This window comes from Bombina bombina, chromosome 1 (assembly GCF_027579735.1).
Source record: "Bombina bombina isolate aBomBom1 chromosome 1, aBomBom1.pri, whole genome shotgun sequence".
Taxonomy (NCBI): domain Eukaryota; kingdom Metazoa; phylum Chordata; class Amphibia; order Anura; family Bombinatoridae; genus Bombina; species Bombina bombina.
In genome coordinates this window covers 1,149,837,997-1,149,859,453 of record NC_069499.1, presented here as the reverse complement: position 1 = coordinate 1,149,859,453, position 21,457 = coordinate 1,149,837,997, and the positions used below count along the sequence as shown (strand labels likewise).

General features: G+C 37.5%; 1 protein-coding gene across 1 annotated transcript in view; it reads right to left on the bottom strand.

Annotated features, from left to right (window-relative positions):
* CNTD1 (cyclin N-terminal domain containing 1) overlaps nucleotides 1-21,457 on the bottom strand; it is a 238,998-nt gene that overhangs the window by 19,631 nt on the left and 197,910 nt on the right. Inside the window, exon 6 of the mRNA XM_053717997.1 lies at nucleotides 12,424-12,520. Coding sequence (XP_053573972.1) covers nucleotides 12,424-12,520 — 97 coding nt within the window. The remainder of the gene's footprint in view (nucleotides 1-12,423; nucleotides 12,521-21,457) is intronic.

Here is a 21,457-nt window from a genome sequence, read left to right as displayed (position 1 = left end):
GGTTCTTCATGCAGTGGTGCCTTCTGTTTTGGTTACCTGTCTTGTCCCTCCCTAATCATCTGTGTCCTCTAGCTTGGGTATTGGTTCCCACTAGTAATTGATGATTCTGTGGACTCACCATGTCTTAGGAAGGAAAACATAATTTATGCTTACCTGATACATTTATTTATTTTCGGATATGGTGAGTCCACAGCCAACCCTTTATTTTTAAAAAGTTATTTTTAACTAAAATCTCAGGCACCTCTACACCTTTGTGTTATCTTATTTTTCCATTTTCCCTTTGGCTGAATGACTGGAGGTTATGGGTTAGGAAAGTGACATATATGGCAGCTTTGCTGTGGTGCTCTTTGTCTCCTCCTGCTGGCCAGGAGTGATATTCCCACTAGTATTTGATGATTCCGTGGACTCACCATATCCGGTAAGCATAAATTATGTTTTTTTGTTTTTTTTTATAGAATTACTTTTGAAATTACTGCAAGCCATCTAGTTAATGAACCAACAGTTTATGTTACCCTGCGCAGGGAAATGAGACACCAATAAGCCAAAGGGTAATGGAGAATCCCCTCTCTCCACAAAAAAATGTACAAAAGCAGAAAAAAACCTGCTTACAAAAAAGCAGGAAATTTAAAACCCTCAGTGCTGTAACAAGTACAGCTAAATTGGTGATTAAATATAAAATATGACTTCTGTCAGAGATAATACTAATATGAACAATTAGTCTCAAAGAGAATGAATAAACGTACTTAAAAAGGATAATTTATTACAATAGGTGAAAACAAAAACACTTTTTGCAAAATACGCTGATCAGCCACTCATACCTAAAAACAAAGTGTAATACCTAACAATTAAAATATGACTTTCAAAATTCATTCATAACAAATTCAATCACATAAAACAATTGATGGAGTCCTGTGTGAAAGTATTGGGAATCCACATCAACAGCCGATTTCTTAGACGCCAAATGGAGCTGGAACGAGAATGATTCCAAATCAAAAGACAAGCAGAGAGCCAAAATTAAGGTGTTCAATTTTACTTACACCGTGTTTTGTTCTCTGCAGTGGTGACGATTCCCTCTATGAGCTGTAGCGGAACCAGGTATGTCTCTTTGGTACAAGGTGCCGTGTCGAGTGAACCACTTTGCTCAGGAATCCAAAAGGAGTAAATCAACAGAAGCCGGTCTGTAACAGCTGAGTAACGGCTAGTGGGCGGAGCAACACGTTTCAGCCTGTTCAGGGCCTTTGTCAGGCTCCAGATGAAAGAAATACAAGGGCTTTTAAACCTACAGACTTTCTGATGATTGGTTAGGTGCCAAAAAGTGGGAGTGCCTTGCAGGTAAAGGAGAAATGTTAGTGATTGCGTTTACGCTCATTTTAAGCATTCTGGCTAATATTTTAGTTGAGGTGATACATTGTAGCTGCATATACAAAGTAAAAATTCATGCATACAAAAATGGACATTTCGGTTATTTAGTTGCGCTGACCTACGATATGTATTTTATAGCCAGCATAAGTAACAATTGTTAAAAGTAAAACGAACAGATTACATTTAACCTTTAAAAACAGGACGATGATTATAACAACTATATCACTTATAGCCTGTGCATAACATATTATTCATAAAATGTTGCGCTAAATAATTTTAAAAACAGCTTATAAATAAAAGAAATTAATTTTCTCTGAGACCAAAAAATTCATTATACAAGAAAAATGACATATGTCATATAAGCATACTCAATTTAATAACCAATCCAAAAAATTATTATAAAACATTTCTTATAAAAACAATATTATAAAAAAATTGAGAAAAAGTAGAAAATTAAAAAAATTAATCCTAAAAAATTGTTAAAAATTGTGAGAAAAATAAATAATACATAAACAATATATTAACACAGCAGAATAACCATACAGTAGTTCTGCGTGAGTGACCTTAAACTCAATAGGGATAACCAATATAAAATGCTTTTATTCTCTAAGGAAGCAGCCTATATCAAAATCAATATTTAGGCCATTAGGTTGTAAAGATTTTAACTCAAAAATCCATTTTGTTTCTTTCTTTATTAATCCAGGCTGTATATTGCCACCTCTCCAATTATTTTTAACTTTTTCTATTCCCATAAAGGAGAAGTGTGCTAGATTACCATTATTACAGGCCGCAAAATGTTTTGGCACAGGTAGATCTTTATTCCTATCCAAATCATGTTTTTCAATTGACCATATATGTTTCCGTATGCGATCACGTAAGGGTCTTTCGGATTCTCCTATATACTGTTTGCCACAACGGCATTGTATCATATAGATAACAAATCTATCCGAACATCTTATAGTGTCCCTGATCTTAAAAGACTTTCCTGTGATATTGGATTTAAACTCCTTTTGTTTCTTGGAGTGCTTACATGACTTGCACGTTAAGCAGGGAAAAAAACCATTACATTTCTTTCCTGCTAGATCATTCTGTAGTGAGCTTTTATTTTTACCTTTATATCTATTTTCAGTAGGTGCTAAAATTGTTTTTAAATTACGTGCCCTCTTGTAAATAATTTGAGGCTTTGCTGGTAATATAGACCCTAATTGTTCATCATTTCTGAAAATCCCCTAGTGTTTGTTTAATATTTTTTCTACTAGAAACGTATTATTACTATAGCCAGTGATAACTGGGATAAAAGTATTCTCCACGTACCTTTTCAATCTTACTTGCGTCATAACCTCTATCAATAAATTTTTGTTTAGGTTTATCAGATTGAATATCAAAATCTGTCAGATTTGTACAATTTTTCTTAACACACAAAAACTGTCCCTTGGGGATGCTATCAATCCACCTTGGGTGGTGACAGCTGGTGTGGTGAATATAGCTATTTGCATCCACACTTTTGAAATGTGTTTTAGACAAGATTTTATTATTCTCAAGAAAACAATTCTAAGTCTAAAAAACTAATACTTTGCTTACTTTTTTCACATGTAAACTTAAGATTTAATTGATTATTGTTCATTGAGACAACAAAATCATCTAACAAATTATCTTCCCCTCTCCAAATAATGAGGATATTATCTATATAACCTTTATATGACACCAGGTTTGCTCCAAATGGGGTATTTGCAAGAAACGATTGTTCCCAATGCTCCATAAACAAATTGGCATAACTTGGAGCAAACCTGGTGCCCATAGCCGTTCCTCTCTCTTGATTATAGAACTGGTTGTCATAACTGAAAAAGTTATGTGATAGAATACATTTGATTGATTCCAAAAGGAATTCTTTCTGTTCAGTTTTTAAGGTATTATCTGATTCTAAAAAGTATTTTGTAGCTAATAAGCCATCTTTATGATTGATACAGGTGTACAAGGAGGTGACATCACACGTGACAAGAAGAAAATCTTCTTGCCAAGAGATGTCTTCTATTAATTTTAGAACATCTGTAGAGTCCTTTAAATAAGAGGATAAGGCTCTTACATATTTTTGAAGGAAAAGATCTAAATATTCAGATAGGTTCGCTGTAAGTGATCCCACTCCCGATATGATAGGCCTACCGGGAGGATTTGTCAGGGATTTATGGATCTTTGGTAAACAGTAAAGTAGAGGAATTTTTGGAAATTTGGGTAATAAATAAAATAACTTCTTTCTTTAGTGTTAAGTATTCCTTTATCAAAGGCTCCATTTAATAGCCTTATCATTTCGTCAGTATATTTCTTAGTGGGATCACTTAATAATTTTTTATACGTTTCACTCTCTTTGAGAATATTGTTACATATTGTATGGTAGGCTACAGAGTCTAAGATAACTATACCTCCACCCTTGTCTGCAGGCTTTATGATCAGATCATCAGTTTCTAGTTCTTTTATAATCCTTCATTGTTTTTTACTTAAGTTACTATAAGTTTTATTGATTTATTCTTCGGTTAAATTTTCAATGTCCCTTAAGACTAATTTCTCAAATGTCTCCAATATCGGACCCTTATCTTGTTTTGGATAGAAAGTAGATTTGTCCCTTAATTGGGTGTGCGTATATTTATTATCTTCAATTAGAGTGTTGTCTGCCAATTTTCTATACCAGACTTTAGAAACCACTTCTTTACTGTGAGTTTCCTAATAAATTTGTGTGCGTCGATATATGTACCAAACTTATTCAGTTTACAACTTGGTGCAAAGGATAAACCTTTACTTAATATATCCTCATGGTCTTTACTTAATGGTTTCTTACTTAAATTAAAAATTCCTAAATTTGTACCTGGCTTACTTAAAACCTTGATTTTTTTGGATCTCCTAATCGCTCCTCTCTTTCCTCTCTGTCTAATGCTCTTCTTTTTCTTAAGTCCCTTTGTGGTAATGGACTTGAGAGTATACTTTGGCCGTGTCCTAAAAAAGACGAGGAGGTGGTTGGATTAATTTGTTCATCATTTTTAACATTTTGTAATGGTGCAAATCTATTAGATGACCTCCAGTCATTACTTGAATTTTGATAAGAATTACGCCTTTTACCTACCTGTGGACTATGTTCAGTTCTATTTTGATATTTTCGATATTGGTTATTATTGGTATATACTCTTTCATTCTGATGGGTATAAGGCCCATTGTTTCTATAATCAACCTGATTCAAACGGTGTGCTTGATCTTGTGAGGTAAAATGCCTAGATTCAAAACTTTGTCTTTGTTCTCTCTTTGAACCATATATATTACCATTGGGAGTTTTATTTGAATTTCTATAATTGGGCACAAATTTAGGACCATGTTCACCTAATGATTGATTCCCAAAGTATTTTACTTGAGAACAAGCCTGTTATTGTTGATAATCATAGTTAACCTTATAATTAGAGTTTCTACGTTCATACCCAGTATAATGGTTTTTATGGTTATTCACTTTATCTGTTGTTATAGGATTCCTATCATTTTCTACCTTCTTTGTATGTCTCCATTTGTGGGAGATATAATTGTCCCAATTTGGTTGATTAATATGGGACAAATAGTCCTCACGATCCCTCTCATATTTCCTTATTTTTACTTTCAAAATCTCTTCCTTAGTGCTAATAAGCAACTTTTTAATTTCTTTTTCTTTCGCCTAGATTTAGAGTTTTGTCGGTAAAGACCCGCGTAGCTAACGCTGCTTTTTTTCCTACCGCTGCTTCCAAACAACGCTGGTATTTAGAGTTGTCTGAGGGGCTGCGTTAGGCTCCAAAAAGAGTGCGTTGAGCCTAATTTACCGCCACTTCAACCCTCAATACCAGCGTTGCTTACGGTAGCGGTAAGCAGCTAAAATGTGCTCGTGCACGATTCCCCCATAGGAAACAATGGGGCAGTTTGGGCTGAAAAAAAACTAACACCTGCAAAAAAGCAGCGTTAAGCTCCCAACGCAGCCCCATTGTTTCCTATGGGGAAACACTCTCTAAGTCTGCACCTAACACCCTAACATGAACCCCGAGTCTAAACACCCCTAACCTTACACTTATTAACCCCTAATCTGCCGCCCCCGCTATTGCTGACACCTTCATTACACAATTAACCCCTAATCTGCCACTCTGGACACCGCCGCCACCTACATTATACCTATGTACCCCTAATCTGCTGCCCCTAACATCGCCGACACCTACATAATATTTATTAACCCCTAATCTGCCCCCCCAATGTCGCCGCTACCTTACCTACACTTATTAACCCCTAATCTGCCGACCGGACATCGCCACTACTCTAATAAAGTTATTAACCCATAAACCGCCGCACTCCCGCCTCGCAAACACTATAATAAATAGTATTAACCCCTAATCTGCCCCCCCCCCCAACGTCACCGCCACTTAACTTCAAGTATTAACCCCTAATCTGCTGACCGGACCTCGCCGCTACGGTAAAAAATGTATTAACCCCTAAAGCTAAGTCTAACCCTAACACCCCCCTAAGTTAAATATAATTTTAATCTAACAAAATAAATTAAATCTTATTAACTAAAGTATTCCTATTTAAAAATAAATACTTACCTGTAAAATAAACCCTAATATAGCTACAATATAACGAATAATTATATTGTAGCTATTTTAGGATTTATATTTATTTTACAGGCAACTTTGTATTTATTTTAACTAGGTACAATAGCTATTAAATAGTTATTAACTATTTAATAGCTACCTAGTTAAAATAATTACAAAATTACCTGTAAAATAAATCCTAACCTAAGTTACAATTAAACCTAACACTACACTATCAATAAATTAATTAAATAAATTACCTACAATTACATACAATTAAATAAACTAAACTAAATTACAAAAAAACAAACACTAAATTACAAAACATAAAAAAAGATTACAAGAATATTAGGCTAATTACACCTACTCTAAGCCCCCTAATAAAATAAAAAAAGCCCCCCAAAATAATAAAGGTCCCTACCCTATTCTAAATTAAAAAGTAACCAGCTCTTTTACCAGCCCTTAAAAGGGCTTTTTGCAGGGCATGCCCCAAAGTAATCAGCTCTTTTGCCTGTAAAAAAACCACCCACACTACCCCCTGGCCGAAGTCTTCATCCGATGGGGCAGAAGAGGACATCCAGACCGGCAGAAGTCTTCATCCTATCCGGGCAGAAGAGGACATCCGGACTGGCAGACATCTTCATCCAAGCGGCATCTTCTATCTTCATCCATCCAGAGTGGAGCGGAGCCATCTTCTTCCAGCTGACGCGGATCCATCCTCTTCAACCGATGCCTACTCGCCGAATGAAGGTTCCTTTAAATGACGTCATCCAAGATGGCGTCCCTCGAATTCCGATTGGCTGATAGGATCAGCCAATCGGAATTAAGGTAGGAAAAATCTGATTGGCTGATTAAATCAGCCAATCAGATTCAAGTTCAATCCGATTGGCTAATCCAATCAGCCAATCATATTGAGCTCGCATTCTATTGGCTGATCGGAACAGCCAATAGAATGCGAGCTCAATCTGATTGGCAGATTAGGGGTTAATAAGTGTAGGTAAGGTAGCGGCGACGTTGGGGGGGGGGCAGATTAGGGGTTAATAAATATTATGTAGGTGTCGGTGATGTTAGGGGAAGCAGATTAGGGGTACATAGGTATAATGTAGGTGGCGGCGATGTGCGGTCGGCAGATAAGGGGTTAATAATATTTATTATAGTAGCGGCGATGTGGGGGGACCTCGGTTTAGGTGTACATAGGTAGTTTATGGGTGTTAGTGTACTTTAGAGCAATGTATTTAGGAGCTTTATATACCGGCATTAGCCCATAAAGCTCTTAACTACAGCCTTTCCATGGGCGGTAGGAGTCTTGTCGGTAGAGGCTCTACCGCTCACTTCAGCCAAGACTCTAAATACCAGCGTTAGGAAGATCCCATTGAAAAGATAGGATACGCAATTAGCGTAAGGGGATCTGCGGTATGGAAAAGTCACGGCTTGAAAGTGAGCGTTAGACCCTTTCCTGCCTGACTCTAAATACCAGCGGGTGGCCAAAAGCAGCGTTAGGACCCCTTAATGCTGCTTTTGACGGCTAATGCAGAACTCTAAATCTAGGCATTTATTTATATACTCAACATTGCTTTCAAACTCTTTTAATTGGATCTCTAATTCTTTTATCTCAATTTCTAATTTTTTTTAAATTTCACCCCTATAATATTTAATTAGACGTAAAAGATTAAAAGATGCTTGTTCTAAAATGTCATTACATCTTTTTTTAAATTCAATATCTTTAATTTTGAAAGCACACTCTTTCTTAATTCTCAGTCCACGTGGGATCCTTTTATTCTCTAAAAAAGAAGAGCATCAGACAGAGAGGAAAGAGAGGAGGGATTAGGAGATCCAAAAAAAAATCAAGTTTTAAGTAAGCCAGGTACAAATTTAGGAATTTTTAATTTAAGTAAGAAACCATGAGGATATATTAAGTAAAGGTTTATCCTTTGCACCAAGTTGTAAACTGAATAAGTTTGGTACATATATCGATGCACACAAATTTATTAGGAAACTCACAGTAAAGAAGTGGTTTCTAAAGTCTGGTATAGAAAAATTGGCAGGCAACATTCTAATTAAAGATAATGAATAACAAGATGAAATTAGTCTTAAGGGACATTGAAAATTTAACCGAAGAAAAAATCAATAAAACTTATAGTAACTTAAGTAAAAAACAATTAAGGATTATAAAAGAACTAAAAACTGATGATCTGATCATAAAGCCTGCAGACAAGGGTGGAGGTATAGTTATCTTAGACACTGTAGACTTCCATACAATATGTAACAATATTCTCAAAGACAGTGAAACGTATAAAAAATTATTAAGTGATCCCACTAAGAAATATACTGACGAAATGATAAGGCTATTAAATGGAGCCTTTGATAAAGGAATACTTAACACTAAAGAAAGAAGTTATTTATTATCAAACACAAAACTCTCACTCTGACATACAAAGCCCTCAACTGCACTGCTCCCCCCTACATCTCCGACCTTGTCTCCAGATACTCTCCCTCCCGTCCCCTTCGCTCTGCTCATGACCTCCTACTCTCCTCCTCTCTCATCACACTCCCGTTTACAGGACTTCTCCAGACTGGCTCCCATCTTGTGGAACTCTCTGCCTCGCTCCACAAGACTCTCTTCTAGTTTTAAAAGCTTCAAGTGCTCCCTAAAGACTCTACTGTTCAGGGACGCATACAACCTACGCTAACCTTTCCTAACACCAGTTCCTCTCCTCCACTGCAATCCCCTGAACCCTCTTAGCATGTAAGCCTAATAGTCCAGCTGTTAGTAGATCACCTTCTTAAGAGCTGGCTACAACAGTGCAACTATTGGCAGGGCCCTCTACCCTATAATTGTTTTGTTGTACTCCCCCTTTGTTTATAGCGCTGCGGAATCTGTTGGTGCTCTACAAATAACCGATAATAATAATAATAATAATAATATTACCTAAATTTCCAAAAATTCCTCTACTTAACTGTTTACCAAAGATCCATAAATCTCTGACAAATCCTCCCGGTAGGCCTATCATATCGGGAGTGGGATCACTTACAGCGAACCTATCTGAATATTTAGATCTTTTCCTTCAAAAATATGTATCCTCTTATTTAAAGGACTCTACAGATGTTCTAAAATTAATAGAAGACATCTCCTGGCAAGAATATTTTCTTCTTGTCACGTGTGATGTCACCTCCTTGTACACCTGTATCAATCATAAAGATGGCTTATTAGCTACGAAATACTTTTTAGATACAGATAATACCTTAAAAACTGAACAGAAAGAATTCCTTTTGGAATCAATCAAATTTATTCTATCACATAACTTTTTCAGTTATGACAACCAATTCTATAATCAAGAGAGAGGAACGGCTATGGGCACCAGGTTTGCTCCAAGTTATGCCAATTTGTTTATGGAGCATTGGGAACAATCGTTTCTTGCAAATACCCCATTTGGAGCAAACCTGGTGTCATATAAAGGTTATATAGATAATATCCTCATTATTTGGAGAGGGGAAGATAATTTGTTAGATGATTTTGTTGTCTCAATGAACAATAATCAATTAAATCTTAAGTTTACATGTAAAAAAGTAAGCAAAGTATTAGTTTTTTAGACTTAGAATTGTTTTCTTGAGAATAATAAAATCTTGTCTAAAACACATTTCAAAAGTGTGGATGCAAATAGCTATATTCACCACACCAGCTGTCACCACCCAAGGTGGATTGATAACATCCCCAAGGGACAGTTTTTGTGTGTTAAGAAAAATTGTACAAATCTGACAGATTTTGATATTCAATCTGATAAACCTAAACAAAAATTTATTGATAGAGGTTATGACGCAAGTAAGATTGAAAAGGTACGTGGTGAAATAAGAGAAGTTAGTAGGGATGACCTAGTAAAAAGTAATACTAAATCGAACAATAAAAAACAATTAAGAAAAAATTATAATACTTTTATCCCATTTATCACTGGCTATAGTAATAATAAGTTTCTAGTAGAAAAAATATTAAACAAACACTAGGGGATTTTCAGAAATGATGAACAATTAGGGTCTATATTACCAGCAAAGCCTCAAATTGTTTACAAGAGGACACATAATTTAAAAACAATTTTAGCACCTACTGAAAATAGATATAAAGGTAAAAATAAAAGCTCACTACAGAATGATCTAACAGGAAAGAAATGTAATGTTTTTTTTCCCTGCTTAACGTGCAAGTCATGTAAGCACTCCAAGAAACAAAAGGAGTTTAAATCCAATATCACAGGAAAGTCTTTTAAGATCAGGGACACTATAAGATGTTCGGATAGATTTGTTATCTATATGATACAATGCCGTTGTGGCAAACAGTATATAGGAGAATCCGAAAGACCCTTACGTGATCGCATACGCAAACATATATGGTCAATTGAAAAACATGATTTGGATAGGAATAAAGATCTACCTGTGCCAAAACATTTTGCGGCCTGTAATAATGGTAATCTAGCACACTTCTCCTTTATGGGAATAGAAAAAGTTAAAAATAATTGGAGAGGTGGCAATATACAGCCTGAATTAATAAAGAAAGAAACAAAATGGATTTTTGAGTTAAAATCTTTACAACCTAATGGCCTAAATATTGATTTTGATATAGGCTGCTTCCTTAGAGAATAAAAGCATTTTATATTGGTTATCCCTATTGAGTTTAAGGTCACTCACGCAGAACTACTGTATGGTTATTCTGCTGTGTTAATATATTGTTTATGTATTATTTATTTTTCTCACAATTTTTAACAAATTTTTAGGATTAATTTTTTAATTTTCTACTTTTTCTCAATTTTTTTATAATAATTTTTTTATAAAAAATGTTTTATAATAATTTTTTGGATTGGTTATTAAATTGAGTATGATTATATGACATATGTAATTTTTCTTGTATAATTAATTTTTTGGTCTCAGAAAATAAATTTCTTTTATTTATAAGGTGTTTTTAAAATTATTTAGCACAACATTTTATGAAAAATATGTTATGCACAGGCTATAAGTGATATAGTTGTTATAATCATCGTCCTGTTTTTAAAGGTTAAATGTAATCTGTTCGTTATACTTTTAATAATTGTTACTTATGCTGGCTATAAAATACATATCGTAGGTCAGTGCAACTAAATAACCGAAATGTCTATTTTTGTATGCATGAATTTTTACTTTGTATATGCAGCTACAATGCATCACCTCAACTAAAATATTAGCCAGAATGCTTAAAATTAACGTAAACGCAATCACTAACATTTCTCCTTTACCTGCAAGGCACTCCCACTTTTTGGCACTTAACCAATCATCAGAAAGTCTGTAGGTTTAAAAGCCCTTGTATTTCTTTCATCTGGAGCTTGAACGGGCTAAAAAGCATTGCTCCGCCCACTAGCCGTTACTCAGCTGTTACAGACCGGCTTCTGTTGATTTACTTCTTTTGGATTCCTGAGCGAAGTGGTTCACTCGACACCGGCACCTTGTACCAAAGAGACATACCTGGTTCCGCTACAGCTCATAGAGGGAATCGTCACCACTGCAGAGAACAAAACACGGTGTAAGTAAAATTGAACACCTTAATTTTGGCTCTCTGCTTGTCTTTTGATTTGGAATCATTCTCGTTCCAGCTCCATTTGGCATCTAAGAAATCGGCTGTTGATGTGGATTCCCAATACTTTCACACCGGACTCCATCAATTGTTTTATGTGATTGAATTTGTTATGAATGAATTTTGAAAGTCATATTTTAATTGTTAGGTATTACACTTTGTTTTTAGGTATGAGTGGCTGATCAGCGTATTTTGCAAAAAGTGTTTTTGTTTTCACCTATTGTAATAAATTATCCTTTTTAAGTACGTTTATTCATTCTCTTTGAGACTAATTGTTCATATTAGTATTATCTCTGACAGAAGTCATATTTTATATTTAATCACCAATTTAGCTGTACTTGTTACAGCGCTGAGGGTTTTAAATTTCCTGCTTTTTTGTAAGCCATCTAGTTAACATTTTCTTTGTTTGATAGTGTATGTCAGTTTGCTTTGTGCTCACATGGAATGGACTGCAATGATGGTCACTTGGTGCAGTCACTTCAAGTGATATGAGTGCTCAAGCCATGCGCAAACAATATCATAGTATTTGTGCATACACACTAACTGTGTGAGCTCATTCATGAGCAAATTAAATACATTTCTGATTGGGCTTGTCAAAACTGCACTATTTGAATGTGCATAACTGTTACCACTTTAAAAACATGGAATATAGCCAATTTTAAACGCTGCAGAATCTGGCACGCTACAAATAAACAATAATAAGGTAAATATTTCAAAAGTCAATAAGAAAATAATGTATCTCAATATTGCTTGCCTGGTATTTATTTTGCCTTTCACTGTCCTGTATTTAATTGCTGCCAGAATACAATGTCCCTTTAAAATATAATGTCAAAGCAAAGTACTTTTATATTAGAATATGTTGTAAAAATTAGATGTATTTCAGATTACCTCATTCCAGGAGCCCTGAATTAGTATATAGGCACTTGTAGCAATGACACCAGTAGCCAGGAGCATTTGATCTTCCTTTACAGATACAAACTTTGTCCTGTACATACAAAAACAAGTTATATCATGAGATAAATTAGCACTAGGGGATGTACTGATACTTTTGTTGTGTTACGAATCAATGAGAACCACCTGAACCCACTGAAAGAAATGTATCCCAACTCAACTACTCAACTAGCATCTTGAAGAAACCTCATTTAATAATTTGGTTATGGGCATTGTAATGAGCCAAAATCTACTCTATATATAAATCAATATTTTTGTCTCTGCTGATGCTTCCCTTGGGAGAAAGGTTCTTCAAGCGGTGGTGCCCTCAGTTTAGGTCCGCCTGTCTTGTTTTTCCCTCCCTTTCCATTCTGTGTCCTCTAGTTTGGGTATTGGTCCCCACTAGTAATTAGAATGGATTTGTGGACTCTCCATGCCATTGGATACCTGATAAATTATTTTCTTTCCTGGCATGGAATGTCCACGACCCGCCCTTGTCTACATTCAAGACGGTTTATTATTTTTGTTTGTTTTTCTAAACTTCAGGCACCTCTATACCCTTGGTGTCCTCTTCTCTTTCTGTATTCCCTCAGCTTAATGACTGGGGGTTATGGGAAGTGGGCAGGATACTTAAAGCTTTGCTGGGGTGTTATTTGCCTTCTGCTGGTGGCCAGGAGTTGAATCCCCACTAGTAATTAGAATGGATTTGTGGACTTTTCATGCCAGGAAAGAAAATAATTTATCAGGTAAGCATAAATTTTGTTTTTATGATTCAGATAAAGAATATAATATTAAAAAAACTGTATACTTTTTTACTTCTATTCTCAAATGTGCTACATTCTCTTTGATATCCTTTATTGGAAAGCAGAGATGTGGACTTGAGTCGTATGGCTTGGATTTGACTTTTGATGACTTGTGACGCGACTTGACATAATCAAGAAAGACGTGACTTTACTTAGATTATGACAGCAATGACTTGAGACTTGACTTGGACTTGAGCACTATGACTTGCCAAGTCTTTATACATTCTAAACGTCAAAATTGTGACCTAGGATGGTCCATGAAGAATGACAAACAAAATAATATTTAAAATACCTAACTCATTTTTGTTTTAATTAAACCCCAAGATAGTTAATAAGTGAGCAATTTGAGACCATTTGTAACGATTTCAGCATTAAAGATAAATTATACTATATTATTATTGATGATGCGGCCAACATGAAGAAAGCCTTCACTGTGTGCTTCCCCACTGAACAAGAAGAAGACATACATGATGAGGACAACCTTGATGATCCACAGCTCTGGAATGACCTAAGCCAAGAGGAGCAGCAATCCCTGGATGCTGCTATGGCAAGTAAACAATGGCTTCAGTGTTTCGCCCACACTCTTCAACTCGTAGTGGGTGACGGCTTGAAAGAAACAAACGTGATGTTGCGGGACTCACTCAAAATGATCCAAAAAACAGCTTGTTGCTTCACAAAAGTGCAATATTCAAAAAGACATTTTTCAGTCTGAATTTGGAGAAAGAAAGATACCAGCTGCTGTTTTTTTTTTTCAATACTGTTTTTTATTGTTTGAAGTATCTTGGAACCTTACAACAGAAATATACATACATTGTTATCATGCAGAATACAGTGTTTTACATGAATTAACAGTGTGTATTACATACATACAATAGCAAGTTATATTCCAAAGCTTATGATAAGCCAATAAAACAGAATCAAATAGAGCTCCATTCTTTTTAACTTTAATTAATTAACCATCCTACACTAAACCAACCAAACTGGTCTTAACTCCCTCTCCTTGAGAACCGAGCTATAGTTGCTGGTAATTGCTGTCTTTAAAATATACACCAATTCCCTTTTAGTTGTTCTTCTAAGATATATGTGGTGGACGCGAATGGTGCAACTATCTGTCTTTGCAGTCCAACCGTCAGTGCGACTATGTATTTCTCCCATTTCTTAAAAAATTGTCTGATTTGGACTGACATGTCGCCTTTAACATCTGCCTGTTCAACAAATAGCTGCTTTGTCAGTGACGCTTTAAAAAGTTGCAATGTTGGGGCTCTATCACTCAACCAATGCTTCAAAATTAATTTCCTGGCTAATAGTAACACGTTGTTCACTAGTCTGGCGTGGCTTGGATCTCCCTCACTCCCCATCAGTAACAAAACCCCTTTTCAATGAAACTGGATCTCAATATCTATCACATTCTGCAGCCAGTACTCTGTTCCTTTAACAGCCGTTCCTCCTAGCCTCCTTTTCACTCACCTTCCCCCTTATAAGGCACACCCACATAACCTTCATTGCTTGGTATTGAAGGTAATACTGCTCTGTCAAGCCTCTCTGAATCTAAGCAGAATCTTGTTTAAGCATATCCAGTATCTTCACGAAGACGCTGCTCCGCTCTCACTTCCAGCTGATCGGCGGTGACGTCACCTCAGCTGCTGCCTGACACTTCCGTGTACGCCAGATACACGCTACCTGCCACAGATCTACCAGCTGCTTTGTCAAGGTACCATCCAAACTTGCCTTATTAATCTTATCTGTCATGAACACTTGCACTCATATCCTTTGCCAATGCTTGGTAAGGTTTATAATTCAAAATTCAGACAATCTTATAATTTTTCATTTTTTATGTGCAATGTATTTTTTTTCTTGCTAGCAATCTTGAGAGTCATATTCATTCTTACTGTTCTAATATGTTCATGTGTGGACAACATTAGCAACAAGACTATGTTAATGTGTTTGCATAGAACTATAATATATTTTCCCAACATTCAAGCAGTATAGAGTTAAGTCTGCCTCTAGACTGCTAGAAATTGGAAACACACCTATTTTTAATTGCTAGCAACCTAGTTGCTAATCAATGAGCAGAAAAGTAACATCTTTATTTTTGTGGAATTATTACAATCTGTTTCCAAAACCGTACCAATTTAGGGCAACGCCAAAACAGGTGCTCATAAGTTGGGTCTGGGTGTGAACATTTCCTGCATATGTTTGTCTCTGGGTTTGTCCATTTAGCCCATTGTCATGGGGTGATGTATGCCCTATTAATTTGTAGTGTGTTTCCCGTATATCTGCTGATATCGTGGCGGCCCTAGCTCTCTCAAAACTCAAAACCACTTCCTCTTTTTCCATTGTGAGCTGGTCTCCCTCTCCCCACTGCTGTATAACCTTTTCTAATGCTAAGTCTGACTTTGCCGCCACTAGGAGATTGTATTGAAATGTTATAAAACTGTATCCCTGCTTAGCTAATGAATGCAGCGTATCCCAGTGCGATGTGTCCCATATAGAGTCATCTGTTCTGATCAAAGAGGTTAAGTTTAAGGATTGCAGGTGCTGCTATATAGAAACAAGAATGTTCCTTTAGACAGTCAACGAAAGTTACTTTCAGTCTTTTTTAAGAAATGCTGTAGAGGCTGTAGTGGATAAAGTTTAAAGTGTGCTGTCCCCTTCTTGTCTCTAATCACATTCTTTCTGTAGTCAGTATGTAATCCACATGCTATTCATGGAGCCTGTAGTGCCTCCGGAGTATACAAAATAAATTAAAGGGTTAAAGCCTCTGCTTGAAGCCTCCGCTTAACCACCCTGGGATATTTACCCTCTAATGCTCAAACGTAGACTAGGTGGTTAGCTTTGTATAACGCTTCTTTCCCCTTTCACTTGTAATATCCATACATTCTTAAGGTATAGTTCACAAACAGTACCTGTTATGGAGATCCTGCTCCGTGGAAACAGAAATGCCTTGTTTCCTAGTCTGGTTCTCTGCTTCAGCAAGCCTCCGTATGTTCACTGCTGCTCCGCCGCTGTGGGAATGGACACGGGGAAGTGATGTCAGACGCCCTCCAACTACAGCCTCTGTACTTGCCGACAACCAGGAAGGAGCGTGTAAAGCCGGTTGGAGAAATAAGTACTTAACCCCTACTCATTACATTTTACATTCATACCCTGATCCGTAGATTAGAGTCTCTATGAGAAGGGGTTAAGTACTTATTTCTCATTGACGTATAGATTATTACTAGGTTTAGTGTAGAATAGTGTAGATGCATGCTGTGTACAAACTAAGATAGTGTTAATTAAATTTTAACCAATCAGTATCTAGCAAGGGGTTTTTTAAATTAATCTGGTAGTGCACACCAACAGGCTATGATTACAGGCAATGCCCGAAACGCGTAAGCCAGTGTGCCATGCTATCAAGTTATACAAGACTTTGACTGCTGTAAATATACCTTTTTAATGAAGAAAATAAATGTTAACTTTTATTTAAATACAAGGAGTGTGTCACCTTCTTTTGATTTTCTGATCAAAGAGGTGACATAATGTCTAACTTGTAAGTATGCAAAGTGTTGCTTCTGCGGTATCTGGTATCTTTTCTGGTTTCTTTTATCTGGTCAAAAGCTAGAACACATTTGTTTACCTTGTCCAGTAATTGCCCCACCATTGTAAGACCTCTCGACCCCCATTGCTTGTATGGCCCCCCTGAAAGTCCCGGAATAAATTCCACATTTCCCCTAATTGGTTTCAGCTTAGTATCTTAGTATTTGTACCCCATTCCTTAGACATTTTCCTCCAAGCGAGAGGAAGTTATTCTTGACCCGGTCTGGAAGTTGTGCTAGCTTAAAAAATGGTAGAAATGCTAATGTTAACAGGGCAACAATCTCTTCCTCTAGGTCCCTATGTGTAAATTTACCAATCTCTGTCAACCAGTCTAACACTAATTTGGAAAGCGCTGCCCAAGCGTACCATTTAATATTAGGCATCTTTAAATCTCCTTGGCTTGTGGTATTAAAAAGCTTATAAAGTCCGATACATTTCTTTTTGTCTTGCCACAGGAATTTCGAATATGCTGAGTGTATTGTGTTAATATCCTTGCGGGTTAATAGCAAAGGAAGCACCTGCATCACAAACAGCAAACGGGGGAAGACTACCATTTTTATTATGCTCACTCTACCCATCAAGGACAATGGCAAATGAATCCATTTCCTCAAGGTCACTTCCGTGTTTCTTACTATCGAAGTGATGTTAAGTGACCACCACTTTCAGCTTAGTATCTTAGTATTTGTACCCCATTCCTTAGACATTTTCCTCCAAGCGAGAGGAAGTCATTCTTGACCCGGTCTGGAAGTTGTGCTAGCTTAAAAAATGGTAGAAATGCTAATGTTAACAGGGCAACAATCTCTTCCTCTAGGTCCCTATGTGTAAATTTACCAATCTCTGTCAACCAGTCTAACACTAATTTGGAAAGCGCTGCCCAAGCGTACCATTTTATATTAGGCATCTTTAAATCTCCTTGGCTTGTGGTATTAAAAAGCTTATAAAGTCCGATACATTTCTTTTTGTCTTGCCACAGGAATTTCGAATATGCTGAGTGTATTGTGTTAATATCCTTGCGGGTTAATAGCAAAGGAAGCACCTGCATCACAAACAGCAAACGGGGGAAGACTACCATTTTTATTATGCTCACTCTACCCATCAAGGACAATGGCAAATGAATCCATTTCCTCAAGGTCACTTCCGTGTTTCTTACTATCGAAGTGATGTTAAGTGACTACCACTGAGAGGGGTCTGCCGCTATCTGGATACCCAAGTATCTGAATGAGTGTGTCACTATTTTAATCTGTGAGTCTAATGTAGGGTCCACCCAGTCCCAACGCAGCTAAAGTAACTCTGATTTTTCCGCATTTATTTTAAACCCTGAAAAGCTACCAAATTTCGCTATCTCTGTCAGTATTGTTGGGATAGCTCTATTTGGGTCTCGTACAAACAACATGTCATCCGTGTATAGCGATATTTTTACCTTTACAGAATGCAGCTCAATGCCCTCTAACAAATCTCTGAGACGGATGGCCATTGGCTCTATAGCCAGATCAAATAGTAGGGGCAATAACGGGCAACCCTGCCTAGTACCTCTCTCAAGCAAGAAGGGGGTAGACAGCTGCCCATTCACTATTAATGAGGCCTTCGGGGTAATATATATTTTATGTAGTATGTTTACAAAGTCGCCTTGAAGGCCAAATCTCCCCAAAGTGTCAAACAGATATGGCCACTCGACCCTGTCGAACGCCTTCTCCGCGTCTAGTGACAGGAGACAGGTGTCCGACATTTCCTCTCTTCCTCCCCCTTTATTTCCCGCCCAGTAATGATGAACAACCGCCAGCACCTTCCTAATGTTTGTGGTCAAAGTTATATTCTTAATGAACCCTGTCTGATCTGGGTGTATTACGCGGGGAAGAATCTTCACTAATCTGCCATGATCTTTGTCAGCAGTTTATAATTGCTGTTTAACAGCGATATAGGCCTATATGAGCTTGGTATCTCCTGATCTTTTTCGGGTTTGGGTATCAGACATACATGTGCATCAGTGAAAAAAGGGCTAGGAATGTTATCTGTGCGTAGCTATTGATTATATAAATCTCTCTCCCTTTACACAGTCTCTCCCAGAACACAGAAAAAAACCCACAGACCTTTTCACTCAATTGCTGCAATAGCCATCTAACTTTCTACAGTCTCTCCCAGAACACAGAAAAAAACCCACAGACCTTTTCACTCAATTGCTGCAATAGCCATCTAACTTTCTACAGGTAGCCTTCTGGAAAACAGCTTCATTATATTTTACCTACTAAGTTGTTTTATTGTATGTGTTTGTATATTTAGTGATAATTCCTTTTGTTTTGTTTTCATTTTAAATGTATATATTACAGGCTGTGCCAATCATAATTTGCATAGTTTAAGCAACTCTTGTCCATTTATCTGTATTTGTTTGGTTTTATTTCACCCCTTGTCTGTCTTGTATGTCTGTCTTATCTCTGCAATATTTTGTTTTTTGATGTGTTTTTTGGTTTCTGCATGATTGACCCTTAGCTTAAAATGTCCATAAATGTACCCTCCCACTCATTTTAACACACTTTCTCTGGGCCATCATTAACCAATTTATCTCTCTCCCTTTACACAGTCTCTCCCAGAAAACAGAAAAAAAACCCACAGACCTTTTCACTCAATTGCTGCAATAGCCATCTAACTTTCTACAGGAAGCCTTCTGGAAAACAGCTATCCCCATCCAACTACCGCCCAATTTCCCTCCTCCCTCTTGCTTCAAAGCTTCTCGAAAAACTAGTATATGCACGCCTATCCCATTTCCTTACGTTAAACTCCCTTCTTGACCCGCTGCAATCTGGATTTCGTCCCTATCACTCCACAGAGACAGCTATTGTTAAGGTCACCAACGTCCTACTTACAGCTAAATCAAAAGGCCACTTCTCTCTACTTATCTTTTGCTCCAAACCCTCCAATCCTTCGGCATCTGTGACACAGCCCTTTTGTGGCTCTCTTCCTACCTGTCAAACCGTACCTTCAGTGTAGCCTTCTCTGGGGCCTCCTCTGCCCCGTCACCACTTTCTGTCGGAGTACCGCAAGGCTCTGTCCTCGGTCCCCTTCTCTTCTCAATCTATACGTCATCACTAGGTTCCCTAATTAAGTCCCACGGTTTCCAATATCATTTGTATGCCGATGACACCCAAATCTACTTCTCTGCACCAGAACTATCTCCTTCCTTGCTAACCCGTGTCACTAACTGTCTTTCTCACATCTCTTCCTGGATGTCCTCTCACTACCTCAAGCTAAATCTCTCCAAAACTGAGCTCCTCATTTTCCCCCCTTCTTCCAAAATCTCGACCCCCAATATCTCTATAACTGTCGACAACTCCATCATTACCCCTACCCCACATGCCCTTGGCTACAGCCTGCCGCTTCCACCTTAAAAACATCTCTAAAATTAGACACTTCCTTACACAAGACACAACTAAGATTTTAATCCACTCTCTCATTCTTTCCCGCCTTGATTACTGCAACTCTGTCGTCTCTGGTCTCCCCACCTGCCGCCTAGCTCCTTTACAATCCATAATGAATGCCTCTGCCAGACTCGTCTTCCTTACACGTCGCTCTTCATCTGCTGCACCTTTCTGCCAATCGCTTCACTGGCTTCCTCTTGCCTCTAGGATCAAACACAAAACTCTCACTCTGACATACAAAGCCCTCAACTGCACTGCTCCCCCCTACATCTCAGACCTTGTCTCCAGATACTCTCCCTCCCGTCCCCTTCGCTCTACTCATGACCTCCTACTCTCCACCTCTCTTGTCACCTCATCACACTCCCGTTTACAGGACTTCTCCAGACTGGCTCCCATCTTGTGGAACTCTCTGCCTTGCTCCACAAGACTCTCTTCTAGTTTTAAAAGCTTCAAGTGCTCCCTAAAGACTCTACTGTTCAGGGACGCATACAACCTACGCTAACCTTTCCTAATACCAGTTCCTCTCCTCCACTGCAATCCCCTGAACCCTCTTAGCATGTAAGCCTAAAAGTCCAGCTGATCACCTTCTTAAGAGCTGACTACAACAGTGCAACTCTTGGCAGGGCCCTCTACCCTGTAATTGTTTTGTTGTACTCCCCCTTTGTTTATAGCGCTGCGGAATCTGTTGGCGCTCTACAAATAACCGATAATAATAATCTCTAATTACTGGTGAGATCTCATCAAGCAACAATTTGTAGTATTCTACGGGTAGCCCATCCGGGCCAGCCACCTTACCTCCCGGTGAATTTTTAATCGCCTGTCTCACCTCCTGCAGCTCTATCGGTGCGTTTATTTGTTCTATATGCTCCTTCGAGACCTGTGGTAATTTTATGTTATCCCAGAATTGTTCCTGTGTCTGTGTGTCTGCTTCTTGTTTTTTATATAATATTTGATAATATTCCCTTAGTATTCCCATAATCTCAGAAGTCGCTCTAACCTCTCCCTTGCGCATAGCTTGTATATAGGACCTGGGCGTGCACGTTTTTACTATATTCGATAGTAATCTGCCTGGCTTGTTCCCCAACCTATAAAATATCCTGTGTCTGTATGTATTATAAGTTTCCTCCAATAACTGTAAGTAAGTATCCCTCTCTTTTTTGTTTTCATAATAAGCAGTTCTTGTTTCGTTTGTGGGATTATTCA